We start from the raw sequence: 22044 nt of genomic DNA, 5'->3' as shown, positions 1-22044 counted from the left end.
ATTTTCAATTACTTACTGTTTACTGACATATGCCTTATTTTAGTTTACAGAAACAACTAATTGAAGATTAAGACAAGAACTAGGATTTGTTAAGAATCAGCCTCCTTTAATGTTATACATCAATGAAACATAAAAAGCATACTTTTTACAGCTAGGTAACTATTGATGCTTGGAAATACTTCATTGCAAGAACTAAAATGTAGTTCTGGAAGTAACGTCTGGAAGCTGAGTGTTTTTCGAAATAGCTTTTGCAGTTGAAAATGTTTTTTATTGTTTAAACCCATGTTCAAATCTGTTTTACATACACAGGTCATTTCTGGTGTTATTACAATGTCGGGTTATTATCTAAATTGCAAGTAAATATTTTGTGTACGTTAACACTAAATGAGGGGTTAATATGTCTTATGCATAATGGCTAAATAATTAAAACTGGAAATGTCGCAGATATTGGAAGCTACGAGTTTGATAATTCAGCAACATAAGCATTAGATTTGTTAAATGTTAATCTGAAATTTTTTTGATGTTTAGAACTTGGAAAAAATAGCATGTTGTAAAATAAATGTACAATTTCTAACAAATGTTGCATAAAATAAAAATGGATATATGTTGTGCCATACAATAAGTAATTTATGAGATTTGCAGTTATCTAGATATTCTATCAGTTACATTTTCTTACAAATATAATGACATTGCAGCCAAATTAATCGTCACTTAATTTATTGCCAGTATATTATGAAGTGTATCTCATGCAACTACGCTAAAAGTTACATTTTGATTTAAATTGTTTTCAAAACAGCACTATATACACGCATGTGGAAACTTTGCAATTCTGTCCATTGAACCAAATTTAGTTCTTGGATGAAAAGGTGATTTTCAGGTTAACCTTTACGACTATCAATGGTTGGTCATGTATCTTTAAACTGATAAGAGCAAGGCAACTCCAGAAATAATCCATTTGGCAGGTTTCACTTTGGTCTTTAGATTGAATGTCCAAACATAGGTAGGTCCTCTGATTTTGGTTTTGTAAACTGGACATTGGTAAATGTTCTTCAATTCTTCCCTATCTGCTGGAGTAGCCCGCACAAAGATAACAGGCATTGAGGAAGCAAGTTCTTTAAGATGTGCTTCTGCAATGATGCCATTCTGAATGTCCCATTTTGCTCCTAAAAGAATGGTCAAATATAAAAAATGTTATTATTGCTTGTAATGTGCGGGATAAACATAATGAAAATAATTGTTAATTTTTAAATTGTGGAGCGTGAAATGGTAGGGAAAAGATGTTAACAGGACTAATTAGGGAGGAGTAAATCACCACAGCCACCCTCTACCCATCCTGCCAATCTGGTCCTAAACATTTTCCTCTTAATTCTCTCTCTTCACCTGTGTACATCGTACCTGCATGTTATGTTCCAGTATGGTTAAGTAATTAAGGCCCAGGCCCATTGCCTGATATCAACAAACACTTGATTTTTCCCATTATGAAAAGTCAATTGATTTATCTCTTGTCGAGTGACTGTTTAATGGTAGTCTCTGATCAATTGGTAACCAAAATTAAAAATAACCAAAATGATGAGTTAACTGCACAAACCTTCCAAGAAGAGTCCATGGATGTAAGCACCTTCTCTTGGTGGATGACCATAATCTTCTTTGTTTTTTTTGGTGATATCCACAGTTAAGCACATTTTATCCAAGGGCCACTCATTCTTCCGGGCCATACTCTGCATAATAGCTTAACAATGACAGATTCAGTACTATACACTGCTACAATGTCAAATTTTAGAGTGTACCTATTACTGGATATAGCCTGAATTACTTACCAAAGTCCACAAACAGGGATTGCCTTCCCTAACACTTGGAAAATAAATTGTGGAGACCACTCCCATTAGGTAGGCATAGGAACCCGTGGCTTATTCCATGAACAGAAACTTAATTAGTAACTTCTAACCAGTACTATTCTGTGTCAGTCTGAAACCATTCTCGCGCAACACATGAATTCTAAATAGCATGTTTTGCAGTTAAAACCCCTTTTGGATGGCAGCTATACTTTGGCAGCCGTATGAACAATCTTTGTTGGTACGTACAGGCCATATATGTGGCCGATAAAGTGGGAATTTCCTATCAAATTTGCATACAAATTTCTCTAACTTTTCCTTTTCCCCAGTTTCATCTCTCTTACCCAAGGGTTCCTGTTTTCAACGTTCCTTTTCTTTAAAACGGAAATCAGTCATCATAATGAATGGTTTTGGTTTTGGCTCAAGTCAAGTCAAGTTTATTTGTCACATACACATACGAGATGTGCAACGAAATGAAAGTGGCAATGCTCGTGGACTTTTGTGCAAAAGACAAACAACCAAACAAACTATAAACACAATCATAACACACATATTCTTTTACATAATAAATAATGGAAGGAAAAACGTTCAGTAGAGTTAGTCCCAAAGGGCCTACTCCTGCATTCTATGAAACGTGCAATGTTCATTTTACCTTCCCTATCCAGGATGCTTTTCTAAGTGAGGTGAAATTTACTTGTACCTATTCTATTTTGGACAATTATTTGCTACTCGTCATGCAAACACATCTATCTTTAGGTTTGTTCTGATGTCGTTTTCATTATTTAATCTCTGCTTTCCATCTACCACATATATTTTCTTCTACCCCTCCCCCTGTAAATAAAAATATTTAAATTTTTTTTCCCTATTTCTACAACAAGGTCAATGATCAGTAACTTCATCTTTTATTTATTTAAACATTAACCCGTTAAGTATTTCCAGATTTTGTAAGTCTAAAAAATATATATAATGGAAATTAAAAAGCTGCAGATGATAGAAATCCTAAAATAGAAAATGCTGTGTGGGAAAAAAACCTCAGGTCATTCTGCATCTGTGGGAAGAGAAACATTTTCTCTTTCCACAGATGATGCAAGACCACTGGGTGTTTCCAGTATTTTCTATTTTAAAGGAAAAGCAGATAGCATGGGCTGGAGGTGCAGATAGTCATTGAAAAGACAGCCAACTAAAAGTCTTTCAAGATGCATCCATCGTCCTCTACCCCAGGTCAACTATTACAATTTATGTCGAAAACTTGTAGAGAAGCAAAAACAAAATGTACGGTACAGGAATATTACCAAACAAATATTTGATATAGACCAGAGTCTCCTAATGTTAGTATCAAAGGCATAGACAGAGGTAGATACCAAGGAATGGCTAATAAAGATTGACTTTGGGAGGGAATTGTAGAGATGGTTCGCAATAAAGTTGTGAATACTGACATGAATCAATTTAGAGGTTAAGCAAGCTGGGACTTTGAAGTACAGCAAGATGAGAGGTGATCTTATAGAGGTGTACGTGCATATACAAGATGAGGTGTACAAGTGCAGGTTGGAAGGTAGACACAAGAAGCTGGAGTAACTCGGCGGGACAGGCAGTATCTGGAGAAAAGGAATGGGTGACGATTCGGGTCGAGACCCTTCTTCAGACTGGTTAGGAATAAGGGAAACGAGAGATAGAGAACATTGACTGAAAGATGTGCAAAAAAGTAACGATGATAAAGGAATCAGGCCATTGTTAGCTGTTTGTAGGGTGACAATGAGAAGCTAGTGCGACTTGGGTGGGGGAGGGATAGAAAGAGAGGGAATGCGGGGCTACCTGAAGTGAGACAAATCAATACGCATACCACTGGACTGTAAGCTGCCAAAACAAAATATGAGATACTATTCCTCCAATTTACGTTTATCCGCACTGACGATGGAGGAGACCTGGGACAGAAAGGTCTGTAGGAATGGGAAGGAGAACTAAAGTGTTCAGCAAACGGGAGATCAGGTAGATTTAGGCGAGCTTAGCGAAGGTGTTCCGCGAAACGATCACCCAGGCTGCGTTTGGTCTCGCCGATGTATAATGGGCCTGTCCCACTTAAGCAATTTTTTAGGCAACTGCCAGCGACTAGGACAATGGAATTCACTAAAGGCAGCACCGGTGACAACCTATGACAGCCCAAATTGTCGCCACTGTCGCCGAAATAAATCACCCAAGTGGGATAGGCCCATAAGAGTCCACATCTTAAACAACGGATACAGTAGATGAGGTTGGAAGAGGTGCAAGTGAACCTCTGCCTAACCTAAAAGGACTGTCGGGGTCGCTGGACAGAGTTGAGGGAGGACGTATAGCGACAGGTTTTGCATCTACTGCGGTTGCAGGGAAAGGTACCTGGGGAGGGGATGAGTTGCAGAGGGAACGGTCTGCGGAAGGCAGAAAGGGGTGGAGATGTAAAAATGTGGCTAGTGGTGGGATCTCGTTGAAGGTGGCGGAAATTTCGGAGGATACGTGTTGTATGTGACAGCTGATGGGGTGGAAGGTAAGGACTAGGGGGACTCTGTCTCTGTTGCGACGAGGGGGAGCAAGGGCGGAGCTGCGGGGTACTGAGGAGACACGAGTGAGGGCCTGATCTATGATGGGTGAGGGGATCCCCCGTTCCCTAATGAATGAGGACATCTCGGATGTCTTGGCATGGAACGCCTCATCATGTAAGAGGGAGCACATAACGCCTATTCTGGCCTCCCTCCACTGGCTGCCTGTGTACTTTAGAGTTCATTTTAAGATTCTTTTATTTGTTTTTAAATCTTTAAATGGTCTCGCCCCGCCTTACCTCTCTGAGCTGCTTCATCCCCACGCTCCTGCTCGGTGCCTCAGGTCAGCTGATCAGCTGCTCCTGGAGGTACCGAGGTCTACGCGGAAGCTCAGAGGGGATAGAGCCTTCTCTGTTGCTGCTCCGACATTATGGAACACTCTACCTTTGCACATTAGACAGGCCCCTTCACTGTCCATTTTCAAAACTAGTCTTAAAACCCTTTTCTATTCCTTGGCTTTCGACCCTGCATGAGACTTTGCTCCTGTTTTAGTGTTTTTATTGTTTTGTTTTATGTTTATGATTAATCATGTACAGCACTTTGTTGCAACAGTGGTTGTTTTTAAAGTGCTCTATAAATAAAGTTCAGTTAGGCGCAGACATGGCGTAGATGGAGGAATTGGGAGTAGGGGATAGAGTCTGCAGGAAGCAGAGTGGGAAGAAGTGTAGTCAAGATGGTTGTGGGAGTCAGAGGGTTTGTAATAGACGTCAGTCAATAGTCTGTTTCCTGAGGTGGAGATCAAGAAAGGGAAGGGAGGTGAAGGAGATAGTCCAAGTAAATTTGAGCACAGGATGAAAATTGGTGGTGAAGTCCATGAGTTCTGCATGTGTGCAGGAGGTAGCACCGATGCAGTCATCAATGTAACGGAGATAGAGTTCGGGGATAGGGCCAGTGTACGCCTGGAACAGGGATTGTTCAACATACACTACAAAGAGGCAGGCATTAGCTGGGGCCCATGCAGGTGCCCATAGCTACGCCTTGGACCTGGAGGAAGTGGGAGGAGCAAAGGTAGAGATTGTTGAGGGTGAGGACCAGCTCTGCTAGGATGGAGTGGTGTGTTAGTAGAGGGAAATTAGATGGTTCTGCGATCGAGGAGAAACGGAAGGCTTTAAGGCCTTCCTGGTGGGGGATGGAGGCGTAAAGTGACTGAACGTCCATACTAAAGATGAGGGCGTGGGGGTCTCGGAAAGCGGAAGTCATTAAAGAGACAAAGGGAATGTGAGGTATCTTGGACATAGGTCGGGAGAGATTGGACCAGGGGGGATAGGATGGAGTCGAGGTACGTGGAAATCATTTTGGTGGGACACGAGTAGGCAGAAACAATTGGTTTGCCAGGGCAGTTGTGTTTGTGAATTTTGGGGAGAAGGTAAAACGGGGGCTGTGCGGGGCTGGGAAACGATAAGGTTGGAGGCTGTGGGAGGCAGACAAGCCAGAAGTGATGAAATCAGAAATGGTGTTTGAGATTAAGGCCTAAGCAGGAGGAGGCGTCTGAGAGCTGTCACCTGGCCTCAACCCAGTAGAGGTCAGCGTGCCAGACTACCACGCCCTCGACTCAAACTCGTAGCATGGTTGACACGTGGTCCTATGAGTTCCCGAATACTCGCGGCCTCAGAAAGGTCGCGGAAAATTTTCCAGCATGTTGAAAAATTTTCCGTGAGTAAAATTTGGTCGGCATGGATCTTTTTAACTCGTAGTGCAGTGGAGTGGGGTCGCTATTTAGTTACAGGTAGTCGAGGGCAGCCGTAAGCAATCTCCTCAGCCGTAAGCAATCTCCTTCGCTGACCGGGCATTTTGATTGGCACATTGGAGTTTTCAGGACCAAGGAAAACCGACCGGTAGGTGAAATGCCCGCTAAACTTTATTATGCTTATTAAAAGTGTCTCCACTCCTTCTCCCCCCTCCGCGCTCTCTAAAGGACTACACTGTGCAGCCGTCTTTTACCTTCCTCTTTATCGCCGGTCTGAATTTCAGACAGCGCTCCCCCGCTTTCCCTGGCCCCCGCCTTTGCGATGTGTTTGTGTGTGCAGTCGGTCGATCCAGCTCGAGGTTTTCCAGGCGAGTGCCCTCGAGCTTGAAGGTACTCTTAACTCGCGGATTAGGTCGCCGCAATGGGACAGCCCCTTTAGAGTAGGTAAGGGGAGTGAAAAAGTTGAGGCGGTTGATGTGGTTAGAACAGGAAAGGACAGGTTGGGAGAAGTGGCAGATGGAATATAGTGTAGCAAAGTGTGGAGTTATGCATTTTGGTGGTGGGAATAAAGGTGCAGACTATTTTCTAAATAGGGTGAGAATCCAGAAATCAGAGGTGCAAAGGGACTTGGATATGCTGGTGCAGGATCCTCAAAAAGTTAATTTGCTACGGATCCGTAGTAAGGAAAGTAAATGCAATGCTAGCATTGATTTCAAGAGGGATAAAATACAAAATCAGGGATGTTATGCTGAGGCTATATGGCGCTGGTCAGGCTGCACCTGGAGTATTGTGAGCAATTTTGGGCACTATATCTGAGGAAGGATGTGCTGGCTCTGGAGAGGGTCCTGAGGAGGTTTACAAGAATGATCCCAGGAATGAGTGGGTTAACATATGATGAGTGTTTGACTGCATTAGGCCTAGACTCGCTGGAGATCAGAAGGATGAAGGGCAACCTCATTGAAACTTAGTGAATAGTGAAAGGCTTGGATAGAGAGGATGTTTCCACTCGTGGGAGAGTCTAGGACTAGAGGTCATAGCCTCAGAATTAAAGGACATTCCCTTAGGAAGACGAGGATGGATTTCTTTAGTCAGAGGGTGGTGAATCTGTGGAATTCTTTGCCACAGAAGGCTGTGGAGGCCGTGAATGGATATTTAAGGCAGAGATAGATTGCTTCTTGATTAGTACAGGTGTTATGGGGAGAAGGCAGGAGAATGGGGATAGGTGGGAGAGATAGATCAGCCATGATTGAATGGCAGAGCAGACTTGATGGGCTGAACGGCCTAATTCAGCTCATTGCTTAATGAGGGGGGACGCAGAGGGAATTCGTTCAGGACTTAGTGGAGTTTAAAACATTTGCCTTGTAAATAACAAAACAGTTTATTATATGTCAAATACTTTAATTCTACTAATCAAAGAGAATCAAGGATTATGGGGAACGGCAGAATGTTGAATCAGTTGTGATCCTACTGAATAGTGAAGCATATTAAAGGGGCTGAATGGGGTCTTAGTAGTTTAAAAAATAGCTTGTATTTTTCTCAATGCCTTGGACAAATAAAATGTTTCACAAGTGGTATTTGGGAGTATTCAATCTAATTCAATTAAAAAGCTGTGCAGCACTGCAACATAAAGTTCTGATTTCCAGCATGAGCTGCTTTGTGTGATTGTCACTCAATTTTCAGACTGTCTTTCCTTCAGCCACTTCATCTCTGAAATCCTTACAATGTTGCTTAAGTAGGACCCAGTAAAGGACAGCATGCAAAGGAATGACGTGATGTGTATGTTGAGACTGCAGAGTTGATGGAGAGTAGCGTGATCAGGCAGACTAACTAGGAGCGTTTTGGAGCAGATGAGCTCTGGTGAGGTTTGCAGCTGCAGTTTATCTGAAGCATAATCAAAGTTTTTGCAGATGTTACAGAGATGAAAATAACTATCCTAAAAAAAAACTCTTGGTTCAGATATGGCATAAGATTGCAAAAAGTTTCAGTTAACTTGAAACATGCAGTCAGAAATAGACATCGTGTTTGTAATAGTTTTGAAAGCAATGTCATGTTATTTGAAATATATGGAGGATATTTCTATATAGCTTGTCCAGGATCTCAGACTATCTGACAATTTAGGTACAAAGGCAGCAAGGTGTCACCATTGTCAACAAGGAAACTGGCACCATGCTTGTATGTGACATTGCTCAGCTACAGCTTGTGGTTGAGGCAAGATCGACCCTTGGAGGAAGCATTGGAGATAACAGCCATTGATGATGATAACGATCAAAGCAACTGCCCTCCCATGCAATTGGATGACAATGTTGTTGGAAAATAGTCCACTGAACTATGAATAGAGGCTTTAAAACTGGTTATGCAAGACAAAGATATGACTGCTATTGTTACAATCATATGGTATGTCTTTGGTGACCTTGTCAAAACGACTTTGCTACTGAAACGCTTGAAATAACAATGCAAAAATCACAAAGATGAATAAAGCCAAATACAAGCATTTATGGGCCAAATCAGAATTTAACAATTAGCAGAGTAACATCTCCTAGGTTGAACAGTCTTGGCATGGAACTTGTTAATAAGCTCATCAAAACACTTCAGCTTCCTTGTGCACAGCATCTTTATATATTCCATAGCATTTCACTGGAGCAATTATATAAAAACAAATCACAAGGTGCAAAATTAGAAGATGTAATTAAAAAATACTAAATAAACTTACCAGTAAGGAAAGACTGAGGATTGAAAAACCCAGAAAGCCACACAACTGCAGGAAGACCAAGATCATGAGTCCATGCATCGAGTTCACGGCAACGCATAAGAACATCATTGAACCTTAAAAAACAAAGAGGTTAAGTTGCAGCTAACCAATATACCTCAATTCCCACAATTTAGTCAGCATATTAGTATACTGTTATACAAAGATATTAGAATAATGTACATTATTTGGTTTTTAAAAGTGAATATCTTTTTGTTCAATTACCTCTCATTTTAATAGAAAAAAGAATTGTAAATACACACGTTGCACTCTGCCATTTCCCTTTTTTGGACGGGGATGATGTGGCCAACTTTTGATGCATTAGTGACAATGTGTTCGAACTAGGCCACATACATTCGGAAAGTACACTACTTGTTATTGTGATTTCCAAAGGTTGCTCAAAAACGTGACTATGAATGATAAAAATATAGAGAAATATGTGCAGGAGTAGGCCCTTCGAGCCAGCACAGCCATTCAATATGATCATCTTAAATCAGTACCCTGTTCCTGCTTTTTCCCCCATATCCCTTGATTTCTTTAGTCGTAACAGCTAAATCTAACTCTAATTAACTAACTATGAATGTTGTGACATAGTATTAAATGGATAAAATATAAAAACAGGTCAACTCTTGGGATGTATAAAGATGCTTTCACTTGAGATAGCTATCTAGCAATCAAGTGTACATTTCTAGCTTATTGTTGCTAGCAGAAAATGTGTTTTCCCTGCAAGTACATAGAATAAATTTGAATGCTTTGGATTTGATTTTGCAACTATTTAAATTAATAGCAATTCACATTAAGGCTCGCTTTGAGAGGAAGAAGTTAGATAATCCTTCAAAATAGCTAATCCTTATTCATATTCTATGTGCAGAAGTCGTGTTTATATCTTGAATGGTACAATATGCATCATGTTCATGAGTTGATGCTTTTAAGATCAAAATACTACTTGTAAAACCATTGGAAAGTGTTTTCCTTTACGGTAAACGTACTAGTAAGAGTTAATAGTAGATAGTAAAATTATCAAAATCTCTTACCATTGTGCCAGTCCATATGATGATGGATATGCTAATCTGCTCCATAATTCAGGAACATTGTCATGGTACAATGCGATTTGCAATGCTTCCATTTCTTCTGAGACAGTCAACTCGCCCTTTGTATCAAAACAAAATGTCAACAGAAACAAAAGGACCAATTCGTTTTCTAATCTTGAACTTCATCGGATCATGAGCTCGGTCCTTATCTCAGTTCCCAGTCGATCAAATCTAAAGTTGTTCATTTTAATAATAATTTTAGCTATTTGCAAATGTCTATATCATTGTAAGGCAACATTTTATTACACTCCCCTGCAACGGTGATCGATCCTAAACTAAGAAAAGCATCTTTTCAGCATCAGTATGATATTTTGCGATTCTGGCAATCTAGTGTTGATCAGCAATTGTGTGTGTGTTTGTCCAGGATTGCTACTCACTAAGGCAACTCAACACAACCGTTGAGACATTTAGGGCAGCTACACAGGGAAATTAAATTCTAAGCAATTAGTTTGAGATGCATAAAACTAAAGGAATGCGCATCTCAGGGTTTGAGTGCTGCATGAGACATATCTTCATGTCCTCGCCCATACCTCACTAAAAATAAGAATGAATAATTGCTTCACCTGGAGTCAGTTTAAGCCGGCATTGCAATGGGTTAATGGATTCACAGACTGCAAGTCAAGACTGGATGTCACAGTACAAGTTATACCAACTTGAATTGAAATAAGAGGGTATGGGATGGGGGTGGGGAGATTGGGTAATAGTTGGCTGATCAGAATGGTTAAAATCTGTTTGGACAAGGGAACCATTCAGTTTGGAATATGGATTACAAAAAATGACTTCATTCCCCATCAACCCTCTTCGCTGAATCAATGCAGTACACTGCAAACAGCTTTACCCTCAGTCCAAGGTCCAATTCTTTAAGTGACTTCCTGGTCTCCCGGGTAAGTATGTTCATACGCTCACATTCTTGGAAACAAACAAGAATATAAGGATTGCGCTCTGCTGTCTTTGCCATAATTTCTGACATGTTGAATTCTTCAGGAAGCTTCTCCAAAATATCATCCAGAATATTCTTCACCTGAAATAAATTATGTGGTTAGAATAAGCCAATGCTAGATTAGCATATGAAGGGATTCGGGATAAACTTCTAAAAATACGCTGAATGAATAATTAAAACAAAAACTATGCAAGCACTCTTCATTCTCCATGTCTATACATTCAATAGTGTCATATTCAGTAGTGTTCACGCCTATCGATAAACAAAGCACCTTGCCACTTATGGGGTGGTATCCTACCCCTTGTTTAAGGGTGTCTGCACCAGACTCAGTGCTCCTCAATGTTCAGCGAAAGGACCCTAGTCTGTGGTCCTCACCCACAGTGTCTTGGCATTGGCTACAATAAGCTTCAGTACGACCCTCGACACGTATTCCAGTGCTCTGGAATGGGTCAGTCGTCAACATTCCCTGTTGGACATGTTGCTGTGCTAGGAAAGCAACAAGGTTTTGGCAGACCACCAAGTTAACGATTTTTAATTGATAAACCTTTAAGTGCCTCTTATTTCAGGCTTAATTGTCACATTTCTTTGTCTGACATGAACATTTTCTTCTCAATATATCATGCAGGAAGTCACCTTTCAACTAAATCACTACTAAATAAGATGCAACATTTAATTGCGACATGCATTGCTGAGATTTAAAAGCAGCTTATTGACAAGTTGACCAATATTTCAAAGCAGCTTATTGACAAATTGGTCGGAATAGATTTGGCAATATCTTCGGGCTTAGTTGTTTGGAACAAATCAATATGCAACTGGAACAATAGGTCCAGAGATTGACTGATAATTTCGTTCTCAGGAATGGGTCTTGACCACTCATCAGTTCCTTAGCCAATTGAGCTAATGAATAAATCCAGTTCACCAGCAGATCCCTTTATAAATTCAGGAAGTGGGAGAGGAGGTGTGATATTGTGGGATAACTTACTTTTATACAGACATAGGAATTATGAGTAAGCGTAAGCCATTTGGATCCTTAAACCTGCTCCTCTATTGAATTGATGGCTAATTAGCTTTTGTCCCTAACTCACTATTTCTGCCCACCTGCCCAAACTTTTCATCTCCCTTTTGAATCTAGAATCTATATACTTTTGCAAAGACACTGATTAGAAACATAGAAATTAGGTGCAGGAGTGGGCCATTCGACCATTTGAGCCAGCATCACCATTCAATATGATCATGGCTGATCATCTAAAATCAGTACCCCGTTCCTGCTTTCTCCTCATATCCCCTGATTCCTTTAGCCCTAAGAACTACATCTAACTCTCTTGAAAATATCCAGTGGATTGGCCTCCACTGCCCTCTGTGGCAGACCATTCCACAGATTCACAACTCCCTGGGTGGAAACGTTTTTCCTCACCTCAGTCCTAAATGGCCTACCCCTTATTCTTAAATTGTGACCCCTGGTTCTGGACTCCCCCAGCATTGGGAACATATTTCCTGCATCTAGGCTGTCTAATCCCTTAAGAATCTTATATGATTCTGTATGATTCTACTGCGCTTTGTACCCCCTATTATCAGTGTCTGGTTCCTGCACTACCCAAATACTTGATGGTCTCAATTTTTAGGAATAAGAATACTTTATTGTCACATGTGATTAGGCCTACTCAGCAGCTGCCTGATTCCCATGCTGCCCTTTGCTTACCCAGGGCCAGCTTCCTTTTAAACTCACCTGGTTCTGTTGGCTTAACGCCCTTGAAAATGACATTGCTCTGTTTCTTGTGCTCCTTGTAAACTTACCGGGTTCACTAAAATGTTAAAGTATAACATCTTTTGAAAAAGGGAAATTAAGGTGTCATGAAATATTAACAAAATAATATTCAATAGGCTGGAAAGTCCACTAGTCCAGTATTACTTATGTTCCAAGGTTTTGCTGTGCTGCCAGTCCTACCTTTGCTAATAAAACAACCCATCCATTCCTGTGCATCTTTTCCAAGTAATTTGCCACACATTTTAAATGAGGTCCAATACCATACGAAGTACTCCAAATGTGGTTTCATCAATAACCTGTATTAATGAAGCATAACTATCCTATTTTTATAATCAATTCCCCTAGCATTAAATTAAGCATTCTGTTAGCTTTTCTCATTATTTGCTATCTCCAATACTTGTTTTTTGTGTGAATCGATTACAGCTAGATGCATCTTAGAGCCCTGCAATCTCTTACCATTTAGGTAGAACACTACTTCTCACTATTTCTGCCCTACCTAAATAGGGTCAGAGTCATACAGTGATACAGTGTGGAAACAGGCCCTTCGGCTCAACTCGCCCACAATGTCCCAGCTACCCTAGTCCCACTTGCCTGCACTTGGTCCATAACCCTCCAAACCTGTCCTATCCGTGGACCTGTCCAACTGTTTCTTAAACGATGGGATAGTCCCAGCCTCAATTTCCTCCTCTGGCACCTCGGATTCCTATTAAATCTATTCCCCTACTCTGGGTAAAAGACTGTGCATTTACCCGATCTATTCCTCTCATGATTTTGTATACCTCTATAAGATACCCCCTCATCCTCCTACGCTCCATGGAATAGAGACCCAGCCTACACAACCTCACCCTAAAGCTCACACCTTCTAGTCCTGGCAACATCCTCGTAAATCTTTTCTGAACCCTTTCAAGCTTGACAATATCTTATAACATGGTGCCCAGAACTGAACACAATATTCTAAATGCGGTCTCAGCAATGTCTTATACAACTACAACATGACCTCCCAACTTCTATACTCAATACTCTGACTGATGAAGGCCAAAGTGCCAAAAGCCTTTTTGACCACTTTATCTATATGCGACTCGACCTTCAAGGCACCATGCACTTGTACTCCTAGATCTCTACAACACTCCCCAGAGGCCTACCATTTACTCTGTAGGTCATGCCCTTGTTCGACATCCCAAAATGCATTAAATTACATCAACCATTCCTCCGCCCACCTGGCCAATCGATCCAGATCCTGTTGTAATTGTTCACAACCATCTTCACTATCTGCAAAACCACTGACTTTTGTATCATCAGCAAATTTGCTAATCTTGCCCTGCATGGTCTCATCAAATCATTGATGTAGATGACAAACAAAATGGATAACTTCACATTTTCCCACATTATACTCCTTTTGTCAATTCTTAGCCCACTCAGATTTAATGTTTCCTTAAGTTATAAGAGGCGTCCATTTAGTCCACGGAATCTACACTAACTTTTAGAGAATTCCCATCAATTCTGTTCCTAACAACATGGGTATTCCTGTTTAAGATGGAGGAATGTCTGGGACTGTACTTCAGTTCATTGGAAACACATAGAAGCAACCAAAATTATACAAGAAGCCATAATCTTCCTTACTACCTAACCACCTCTTCAAGCACTTGTCATAAGTGGGTAGGTTCTCAGTTGCCACAGACCAGCTTACGGCCCATAGTACTGAAATGAAAGCAAATCATACTCCCTAGGAAGAAGATGATGGTTGTGGAGAAACCTAACCATCAGAAATCAATCATCAAAATGTTTGGTTATTAAAAATAGTAAAGATAGATGCAATAAGTGGAGATTAATAGAAGTGTGCTGCAAATGGGAAATAGGCTTTCGGATTCACCCTGCATTGATACTTAATTAAGTTTGTGTCAATTTTGTGAAGATCTGCAATAACAGCCCAGAGGAACAACTGAAATACATATTTCAGAGAAGAGACCCAATTGCAGTCTTTAAATGTGCCAGCAATAAATGCCTAGCCATTTCATTTACAAGCTGTCGATTTTGAGTAAAAGGATTATAAGAAATGAGAGGTGCAAGGGTACATTGGTAAGAAATGGATATTGTGGATAAATAGAGAGATTCTCAGTGGATTAATGGTTTATCAAAATCTTTGTGCAATAGCAAAAGCTGTTGCTGCGCATTTGTTGACATGCTTCTATAATTGTTGGTATAATCCTCTCGGGTTAAAGCAAGCAGGCCATAATGCTTGGTGCAATTACTTGGTTCACCAGGCTACCTGAAATACTTCAGCATTAAGACAATGGGGATTGCAAAGGCTGGAATCTCAAACAAAAGCAATGCTGCAAGGACTCAGCAAGTCAATGAACCTCTGTGGAGGCAAAAGGTGTAAGTCAACGTTTCCATTTGAGGCATTGCATGCAGTCCTGATGCAGGTTCTTCAATCTGAAATGTGAACTTGCAACTTTTGCCTGTACAGGTGCTGATTGACCTACTGAGCTTTTACATCATTCTGCTTTTTGTTTCAGCATTTCCACAATTAGCATGATGGATTGAATGCCATAAAATATCTCATTGTACATGTTCCCTACTACCCATCTTGGATATCAGTGCATCAGCACCAGCTTTGGAAAAACAGTGAAGTAAATCATTAATCTGCTGGCTATGTGTGGTCTAGTATTTATGTGCGTTCCAACCAAACAGACTTAATGATCTCCATGCTCACTGGGGGCAGTTTGAGGGGCACTTTATGGGGGCATAGATTCTACTTTACATGCCTCTTCAACATAACCCCTTTTGTTTTCTGTGAGTGCACCTTCTACATGGTGATACAGAATCATTTCAGGAATGAATCTCTTAACAGGTAAAGGCAAAAATAATCTAATTTCTTTACTATTATTTAAGCAAGGAAAGATTTCTGATCCACAGGACTGCAGTGAATATCTTTCTGGCACACTATTACATATTGCCTTGCACAATAAAGTAGCATGGCAATCTTACACCGTTCAAGGTTGAACTTGCACATAGTACATATGGTGAATCGTTTTTATTCTGTGCTTGATGAAAATGTAATTTAAAAAGTTAAAACACAGACAACATATTACATTTTACTATACTTTTCTTTTTTGGATTTATTTCAAAAAATGATTATCATAATAATTCTGCTAATGGTTTTATGTTCAGAGACATTAAACACATCAATTGATCATGTGTATCATCCATCAGAGTTAGGTGCTGCAGGAGGTACTAATAGCCATCATCAACATTCATCAAGGACCTGGCACATTCGCAAACTAGGAACAGGTTATTTTTTCTATTACTACTGTTATGTGCTGGTTTCTTCTTAGTTCACTACATTTATATTCAAAGTCAACAGTATCAAGAATGACACACTTGTTACATAAAACTACATATCACAAATCAATTCCAAAATGTTATGATGTACAGCTGAGGGTGTAGGCTCAGCACCAGCACAGTTACATTTATTCTAAAAGTTTTCTTCCTGTATTTTAGCTCCCCCATTAACATCAATGAACATCAAGTACACTGATAAAATCAAAGTGTAATCTAATCTCTATAACTATAACAAATACTTCATCCATCCAATTGTAGGGAAATCCAAAGACAGGTTGAAATTAATCCTAAAATGTTTTTTTTAATGGACACAACATAACAGCGAATGTTTGTTGTACGCCTATGGCTTCAATGGAACTGTTTTGATGATTGAGTATATTGTGCTGCACTATTTTTTTATATGTGCAGCACAAAAATGGTCATAAATGGCCATAAATTTCTATGCATTGATCTGAGCCACAAATATTCCTCTCCAAAATTGGAGGATGAGATACACGCCGAGCCTGGTGCTTTGCAAAACACAAATCGCTGGAGCAACTCAATGGGTCATCAGCACCTGTGGAGGAAATTAATAGGCAACGTTTTGAATCGGGACTCTACTTCAGTCAAATAACATTGGGAAAGCAAGGGAGCTTATAATTTAAACCAAACCAGAAAAATGTCCTTGAAGACTTGCACAGTATCTTCAATCAGCCTGAAGGAGGGTCCAGACACTTCTGCATTACTCTGCCATTTTGTTTTGATTAAGATTCCAACATCTGTAGTTCCTTGTGTCTCAACCTTGATGCTGTATTCAGTCTGAAGATAATTTTTTACCTATAGATGTAACTACAGTAAATACTCTTTTTTACGGACCTCTTTATAATGGATTTTGGTTGTGGCGGACGGACCTATCAAACTTTACAACCATGCCGGAATGTCGACCATGGCACCTGAATCGCTTTCTCGGCCACGCCTGCCGAAGCCACCCCCGGCTCACACAGCTTGCTCGGCCGCGCCAACAACCCCAAATCATTTCCTTAGCCATGCCTACGCTAACCGCCTGCATTGCTGTGTTGAGACCTTGGAGCTATGTAGCTAAGGCCAGGTAAGGCTTTATTTTCATGTTTCAACTGAAAAACGGTACCTCTGCCAGTGCAGTTCTTGATCAGCCTAAATGTTATTGTTGGATCTTTACCCATGAAGTTACTCGGTTATAGCAGACTATCGGCAATAACGGACACCATTCCTCTTGCTATGCTCTGTTATAATGAGGGTTTACTGTATTCCAATACCTTGACCTTTCACTCCACATAACTGAGCTCATCCAATACTCTGCTGCTAATGCCATAATTGACCACAGTTCGCATTACCATCCCTCAACTGAAGTAAGAATTGGAATCAAGTAATATTAGGAAATAGATCGTTGTTAGAAATCTGTCCTTCAAATATTGCACATAGTAGCATTCCAGGTATATGACCTGGAATATTTTGTAAATGTTGACCAACATTATCTCCTAGTCCAGCAAAGTGCCAGTTTTAAAATTTCAATTTTGCTATCAAAATCCCTCTGTGGCTTGTCCTTCCCCATCTCAGTAATCTTCTCCAGTCGATCAACTCTCTGTGTTTCTCGCTCTATCTTCTTGCACACTAAATATCTGCATCAATCTAATTCTGACAGACCTACCTTCAGTTGTCAGTGCTTTATGCTCCAGAACATCCTACACAGACCTCTCCACTTCTCTCTCCTTTAAGCAACTCCTTAAAATATATACATTTTAATGATCTCATCTAGTGCTTGGTGAGAGATTTTGTTTGACAATATGCTCATGAAACATTTTGAGAGATTATAGTGCATTAATAGCACTGTACTAAATGTGACTTCTTGTAATGATTTATAACAATTTAAAAATATATTTTGAAAATGTTAATTCATTTGCTGTACAGTTCCAACATTTTCTGTTTTAATTTAAAACTATGTTTAAAGCAATTTGTTTCTGATACCTAAATTCACCTGAATAAATATTGTATTGGCTCCCATTCTCTGCTCTAATTCAAGTTCACCAGAGTTACAATTTTGCCAGCAGAACATGTGGGCAAACGTAAACCCTGCAATGCAAACTTTCATCAAAGGTACAGATTATTAGAATCTTACTTTAGTATTTCCATCTATATTTATGCAATAGGCAAATAGTTTTTTTTGAAAAGTTATGAGCTATTGCAGCTTTTGCAATTTAATTGAGCAATATATTCAGAAAGATTATGTATCCTTGTACATTGCAGTTGACCAAATCTGACCTTTTCCTCTGTAGTCTGTGCAGATCCCTCTCCAATAGATGAATCTCTGGGCTGCATCTCCACCAATGTTCTAAAGAGATTTTCCGACATTACTGAGAGGAATTCTATTTCAGCGTTGGAATGTAGGCCATACAGCACTGGGCTTTCTGGAGGAAGTATTTCATCGATGTACTTATGGTATCCAATATAATCCAAGTTGGGAGGTGCAACAAAACCTGGTGTCAATACAAGTTCTCCTTCAAGCTGAATAACAACAAAAGATTTGCATTCAGAAATCATTTTGACAAATAATTCAAACAAAAAATCAACTTAATATTTACGTTAAAAATAATATAAATCCCTGCCCAAAATGTCTTTATCTTATTGGTGAATAATGCCAATTAAGAAATATATGATTTTTTACTTAAGTTTTAATTAGAAATTCTTAACTGTTAATAAATTAAAATTAATGTCTAACTAAAGTAAATAAATGGAAGGTCTTCATGTTTATATATAGATTGTTGACTTTGGGATAATGCAGAAAGGATTAGGAAAATGCCTTGGGTACTTGCATACTTTTTAGTTTTGCATAAGTTTTATTTTTCATTCAAGTATAAAAATATTTTGTAGTGTTCAGAATTCACAATGGCTAATTAAAAACAGCCAACAGCAAGGTCTGAAAATACAATGCTTAATCATAAAAGCATTCTTGTGAATATGTCAAGAATGGTAAAAGAAATGTAAGTGCCTTAGTATGAAGCTTATTACTCACTATTTAAATACCTTTAATAATTCTGAATTACAAATAAACAGTAGTGGCTGAATTTTAGATCTCTTAAAGTATTATCAACTAATGAAATGAATATTCTAATTGGCTGCAGTGCATTTCTTTTGACCTTTCATTAGAGGGGGCTTGGAGCCCCATACGTTCTGGTATGGAACCTAAAGGTGATGTATTATAATACTGCATAGTTATATTTGAAATCATATTAGGGAAATAGTAACTGTTTTATTTCCACATACTGACATACTTTCCAAGTATTTAACAATGTGTCGAAATAACTTGCAAGTAGTTATTAATTACCATTAGTAGTCGTGTACTTAATGTATTTTAGAATTAAGTTCTTGGAATAATGCTGAGGCATTTTCCTCGCTTCTATATAAAACAGAGAACAGAACTGAAAAGGTTGACAAGGGCTTACAATAACCTTTCACGAGTCATTGTGTGTTAAATTTGCAACAGTAGATGGTGATTACAGTTGAGTTGAAAGCAATAAATAGAATGAAACAATAATGGGCAAGCAAAATGTTGTAATTAGTAGATTGCTTGATTGAAGAACAAGAACATGGGCTGAGTCCTTCAAACAAGCTGTGCATCCTCGATGATGCCCTGCTGTCCAACCTTCTGTTCATGGTTCCTATATAGCCACGCCTTGGAGGAGAATTGCCATATAATATTGAAGGTTATGCATACTTTGATGGTTTAGTTTAATATTTCTCCCTCATGTAACATTTCATTGAAGGTTGAACACAAGGTGACACCATGTTTACAAAGTTCCTACCACAAACAAATTACATTCTACTGCAAGAACACGGTTGCCTTGATTCAGCAATGCAGTTATCACCATGTAGTGCCTGAAATGTCACTGGTCTGGGCAGATCCAGTCCCTTGAACAGCTATCAGCAATGCTGATTATTCTGTGCTCTCTGTGCTCAAACTGTGCTCTCATCCTAATTTAGTGCTTTAGCTCCCATCAGCAGTGACATAGAAGATGCAGACACAACTCACTCCTAAGCCATTCTTTTTTTTTGCTTTTAGTTTTTTTACATAAAACCCTAAATACCTTATACTGTTTTTCCCAAGAACTGTTTGTGGCCAATTTCAGTGCAGCGTCAATCATCATGTATGCTCTATCAATTCTCAATGTGCCTTATTTGAAGACAAGGAAGATGTGATTTTTTTCTGTGGATTTTAGGCAGATCATTGTCGCAAGCGGTTATCACAAGAGCTGAATTAGTAACTGATGTAACAAGCCATTTGCCTATCCACAATTCTAGCCTAAAGATACAATGTTAGGAAAGCGAGAAATCAGGATACAAAGTTTTTCTTTGACGTAACTGTATTCTTGGACGAGAGAAGTAATTATGCCAAGCATAAAGACTGTTCATATGTTACCAGTTTTATTTTGTTAAATAGCGAGTGATATGACTTCATCATTAGGGTGTAATCTTTCCATTGTCCAGTTCTCTATGCAGTGATTTATCTATATGGATGATTTTGAGAACCTGAACATTATTGTGCTGTTTCTTGGATTTCTAAAATGACACAGTATAGGCAATTATTTCCCCTTCCATTACTAAAGAGTTATTTTATTAAAATCAATGTCAACAATGTCTAATGAATTATAACATTTACCATGTTTGGATGCATGAATTCCTCTAGATAAGTACGGCACAGCCTCCTGTCCCAATCATCAGTAATGTGTCCTCCATACATTATCTCCCCAAAAAGAAAGCGGAGATCTTCCCAGGGTACCTGTGGCAATGGAAACACTTCAAATGTTTTCAGTTCTGCCTAATTTACTTAAGGTTAATTGCCACATTAAGCATTCATATTTAAATAAGAATTACTTTTTCACATATGCATCTATTAACATTCAGTATTCTCACAGGCAAGTTTTCCTATTTCCATGATATGAAGATGAAATGAGGAATCTGGAACACTAATGTGATTCAGGAAATAGTTTAGTATCATGTATTATCGGACATGGAAGCTGGTAGACTGGACAGCTTTGAACTCCATACATGCTCCAACCTACACTGCTGCCGCCGCCTCCTTCTCCCTTCGCTTTGTCCACTTGAGGAAAATGTCAGTGACTCCATGGAGAAGGAAGAGGAGGAGGCAGCAGTGGTGCAGAGGGGAGGACAAAGTGACAGCCGACAGGAAGATGCAGCAGCTGGTGAGAGGGGAGGGAGCCTTATGGTGACTTTGAGTGTGCTGTTGATGATGGCAGCCTGAAGAAAGCGCTGCTGGCCAGTGGCTACAATGTGAGCCCCAAAAATAGCCATGTCAACTGGACGGTATGGCAGCTGGTGAAGAAGGACCCACTGATGCAGACCAGCGGCATCGGTGCCTAGTTTTAACGTGAAACGACACAGAGTGATGGAGTAACTCAGCAGGTTGATTCTAAAGAAGGGACCCAACCCAAATAGTCACATATCCATGTTCTCCAGAGATAACCATATAACCATATAACAATTACAGCACGGAAACAGGCCATCTCGACCCCTCTAGTCCGTGCCGAACACATAGTCTCCCCTAGTCCCATATACCTGCGCTCAGACCATAACCCTCCATTCCTTTCCCATCCATATAACTGTCGCTGACCTGCTGAGTTCCTCCACCACTTTGTGTCATTTTGTATATTAACCAGTCTCTGCAGTCTAGTTTCTACTAGTTTTAAGGTAATTTGCATAAAATGTGACTAAACACAAGTGTTTACAGAAGGTAACCCTTACGTAAGTCAGGGAGTGTCTGTATTGGTGAGTTGGGGTTAGGTACTGTGATGCTCAGACACTGCTGCATACATATGCCTGTAACTCAGGTTTTCTTTTGCATAAAATTATTTTGATTGGCAATAGTTGAAGAAAGCATTAGTGCAGATAAATAAATAGTGCAGACCAATAAAATGCCTCAAAATAGAAATTGCTGGAATTTTTTTTGTGCTCTTAACAAGGGTACAGAAATGTGTCTCATCACTGAGTGTGGCCAATCTTGCAAATATACGATCAATATTTATAATGCTCATCATTTT

General features: G+C 39.6%; 2 protein-coding genes and 1 long non-coding RNA gene across 5 annotated transcripts in view; 2 read left to right on the top strand and 1 right to left on the bottom strand.

Annotated features, from left to right (window-relative positions):
* cdca7l (cell division cycle associated 7 like) overlaps positions 1–622 on the top strand; it is a 30400-nt gene extending 29778 nt beyond the window's left edge. For 2 of the 3 annotated variants that reach the window (XM_033046151.1, XM_033046132.1), the window contains one exon: positions 44–614. In XM_033046151.1, the coding sequence (XP_032902042.1) occupies positions 44–71 (28 nt within the window). In that variant the 3' untranslated portion in view covers positions 72–614. Of the gene's footprint in view, positions 1–43 lie in introns of all 3 variants that reach the window. The other variant, XM_033046142.1, reaches the window with a different exon arrangement.
* Positions 623–715: 93 nt separating this feature from the next.
* Positions 716–22044, bottom strand: part of dnah11 (dynein axonemal heavy chain 11) — a 317498-nt gene continuing 296169 nt past the window's right edge. Inside the window, exons 76-82 of the mRNA XM_033046160.1 lie at positions 20646–20765; positions 18251–18493; positions 10765–10947; positions 9870–9985; positions 8800–8912; positions 1589–1729; positions 716–1163 (exon numbers count right to left, since the gene is read on the bottom strand). Coding sequence (XP_032902051.1) covers positions 916–1163; positions 1589–1729; positions 8800–8912; positions 9870–9985; positions 10765–10947; positions 18251–18493; positions 20646–20765 — 1164 coding nt within the window. The 3' untranslated portion in view covers positions 716–915. The remainder of the gene's footprint in view (positions 1164–1588; positions 1730–8799; positions 8913–9869; positions 9986–10764; positions 10948–18250; positions 18494–20645; positions 20766–22044) is intronic.
* Positions 2809–18503, top strand: LOC116989050. The gene is made up of 3 exons (XR_004416116.1): positions 2809–2848; positions 18139–18145; positions 18494–18503. It is a non-coding gene; the product is annotated as an uncharacterized LOC116989050 (long non-coding RNA).

This window comes from Amblyraja radiata, chromosome 2, assembly GCF_010909765.2.
Source record: "Amblyraja radiata isolate CabotCenter1 chromosome 2, sAmbRad1.1.pri, whole genome shotgun sequence".
NCBI classification, from domain to species: Eukaryota; Metazoa; Chordata; class Chondrichthyes; order Rajiformes; family Rajidae; genus Amblyraja; species Amblyraja radiata.
This window is presented reverse-complemented; position numbering and strand designations above follow the sequence as displayed.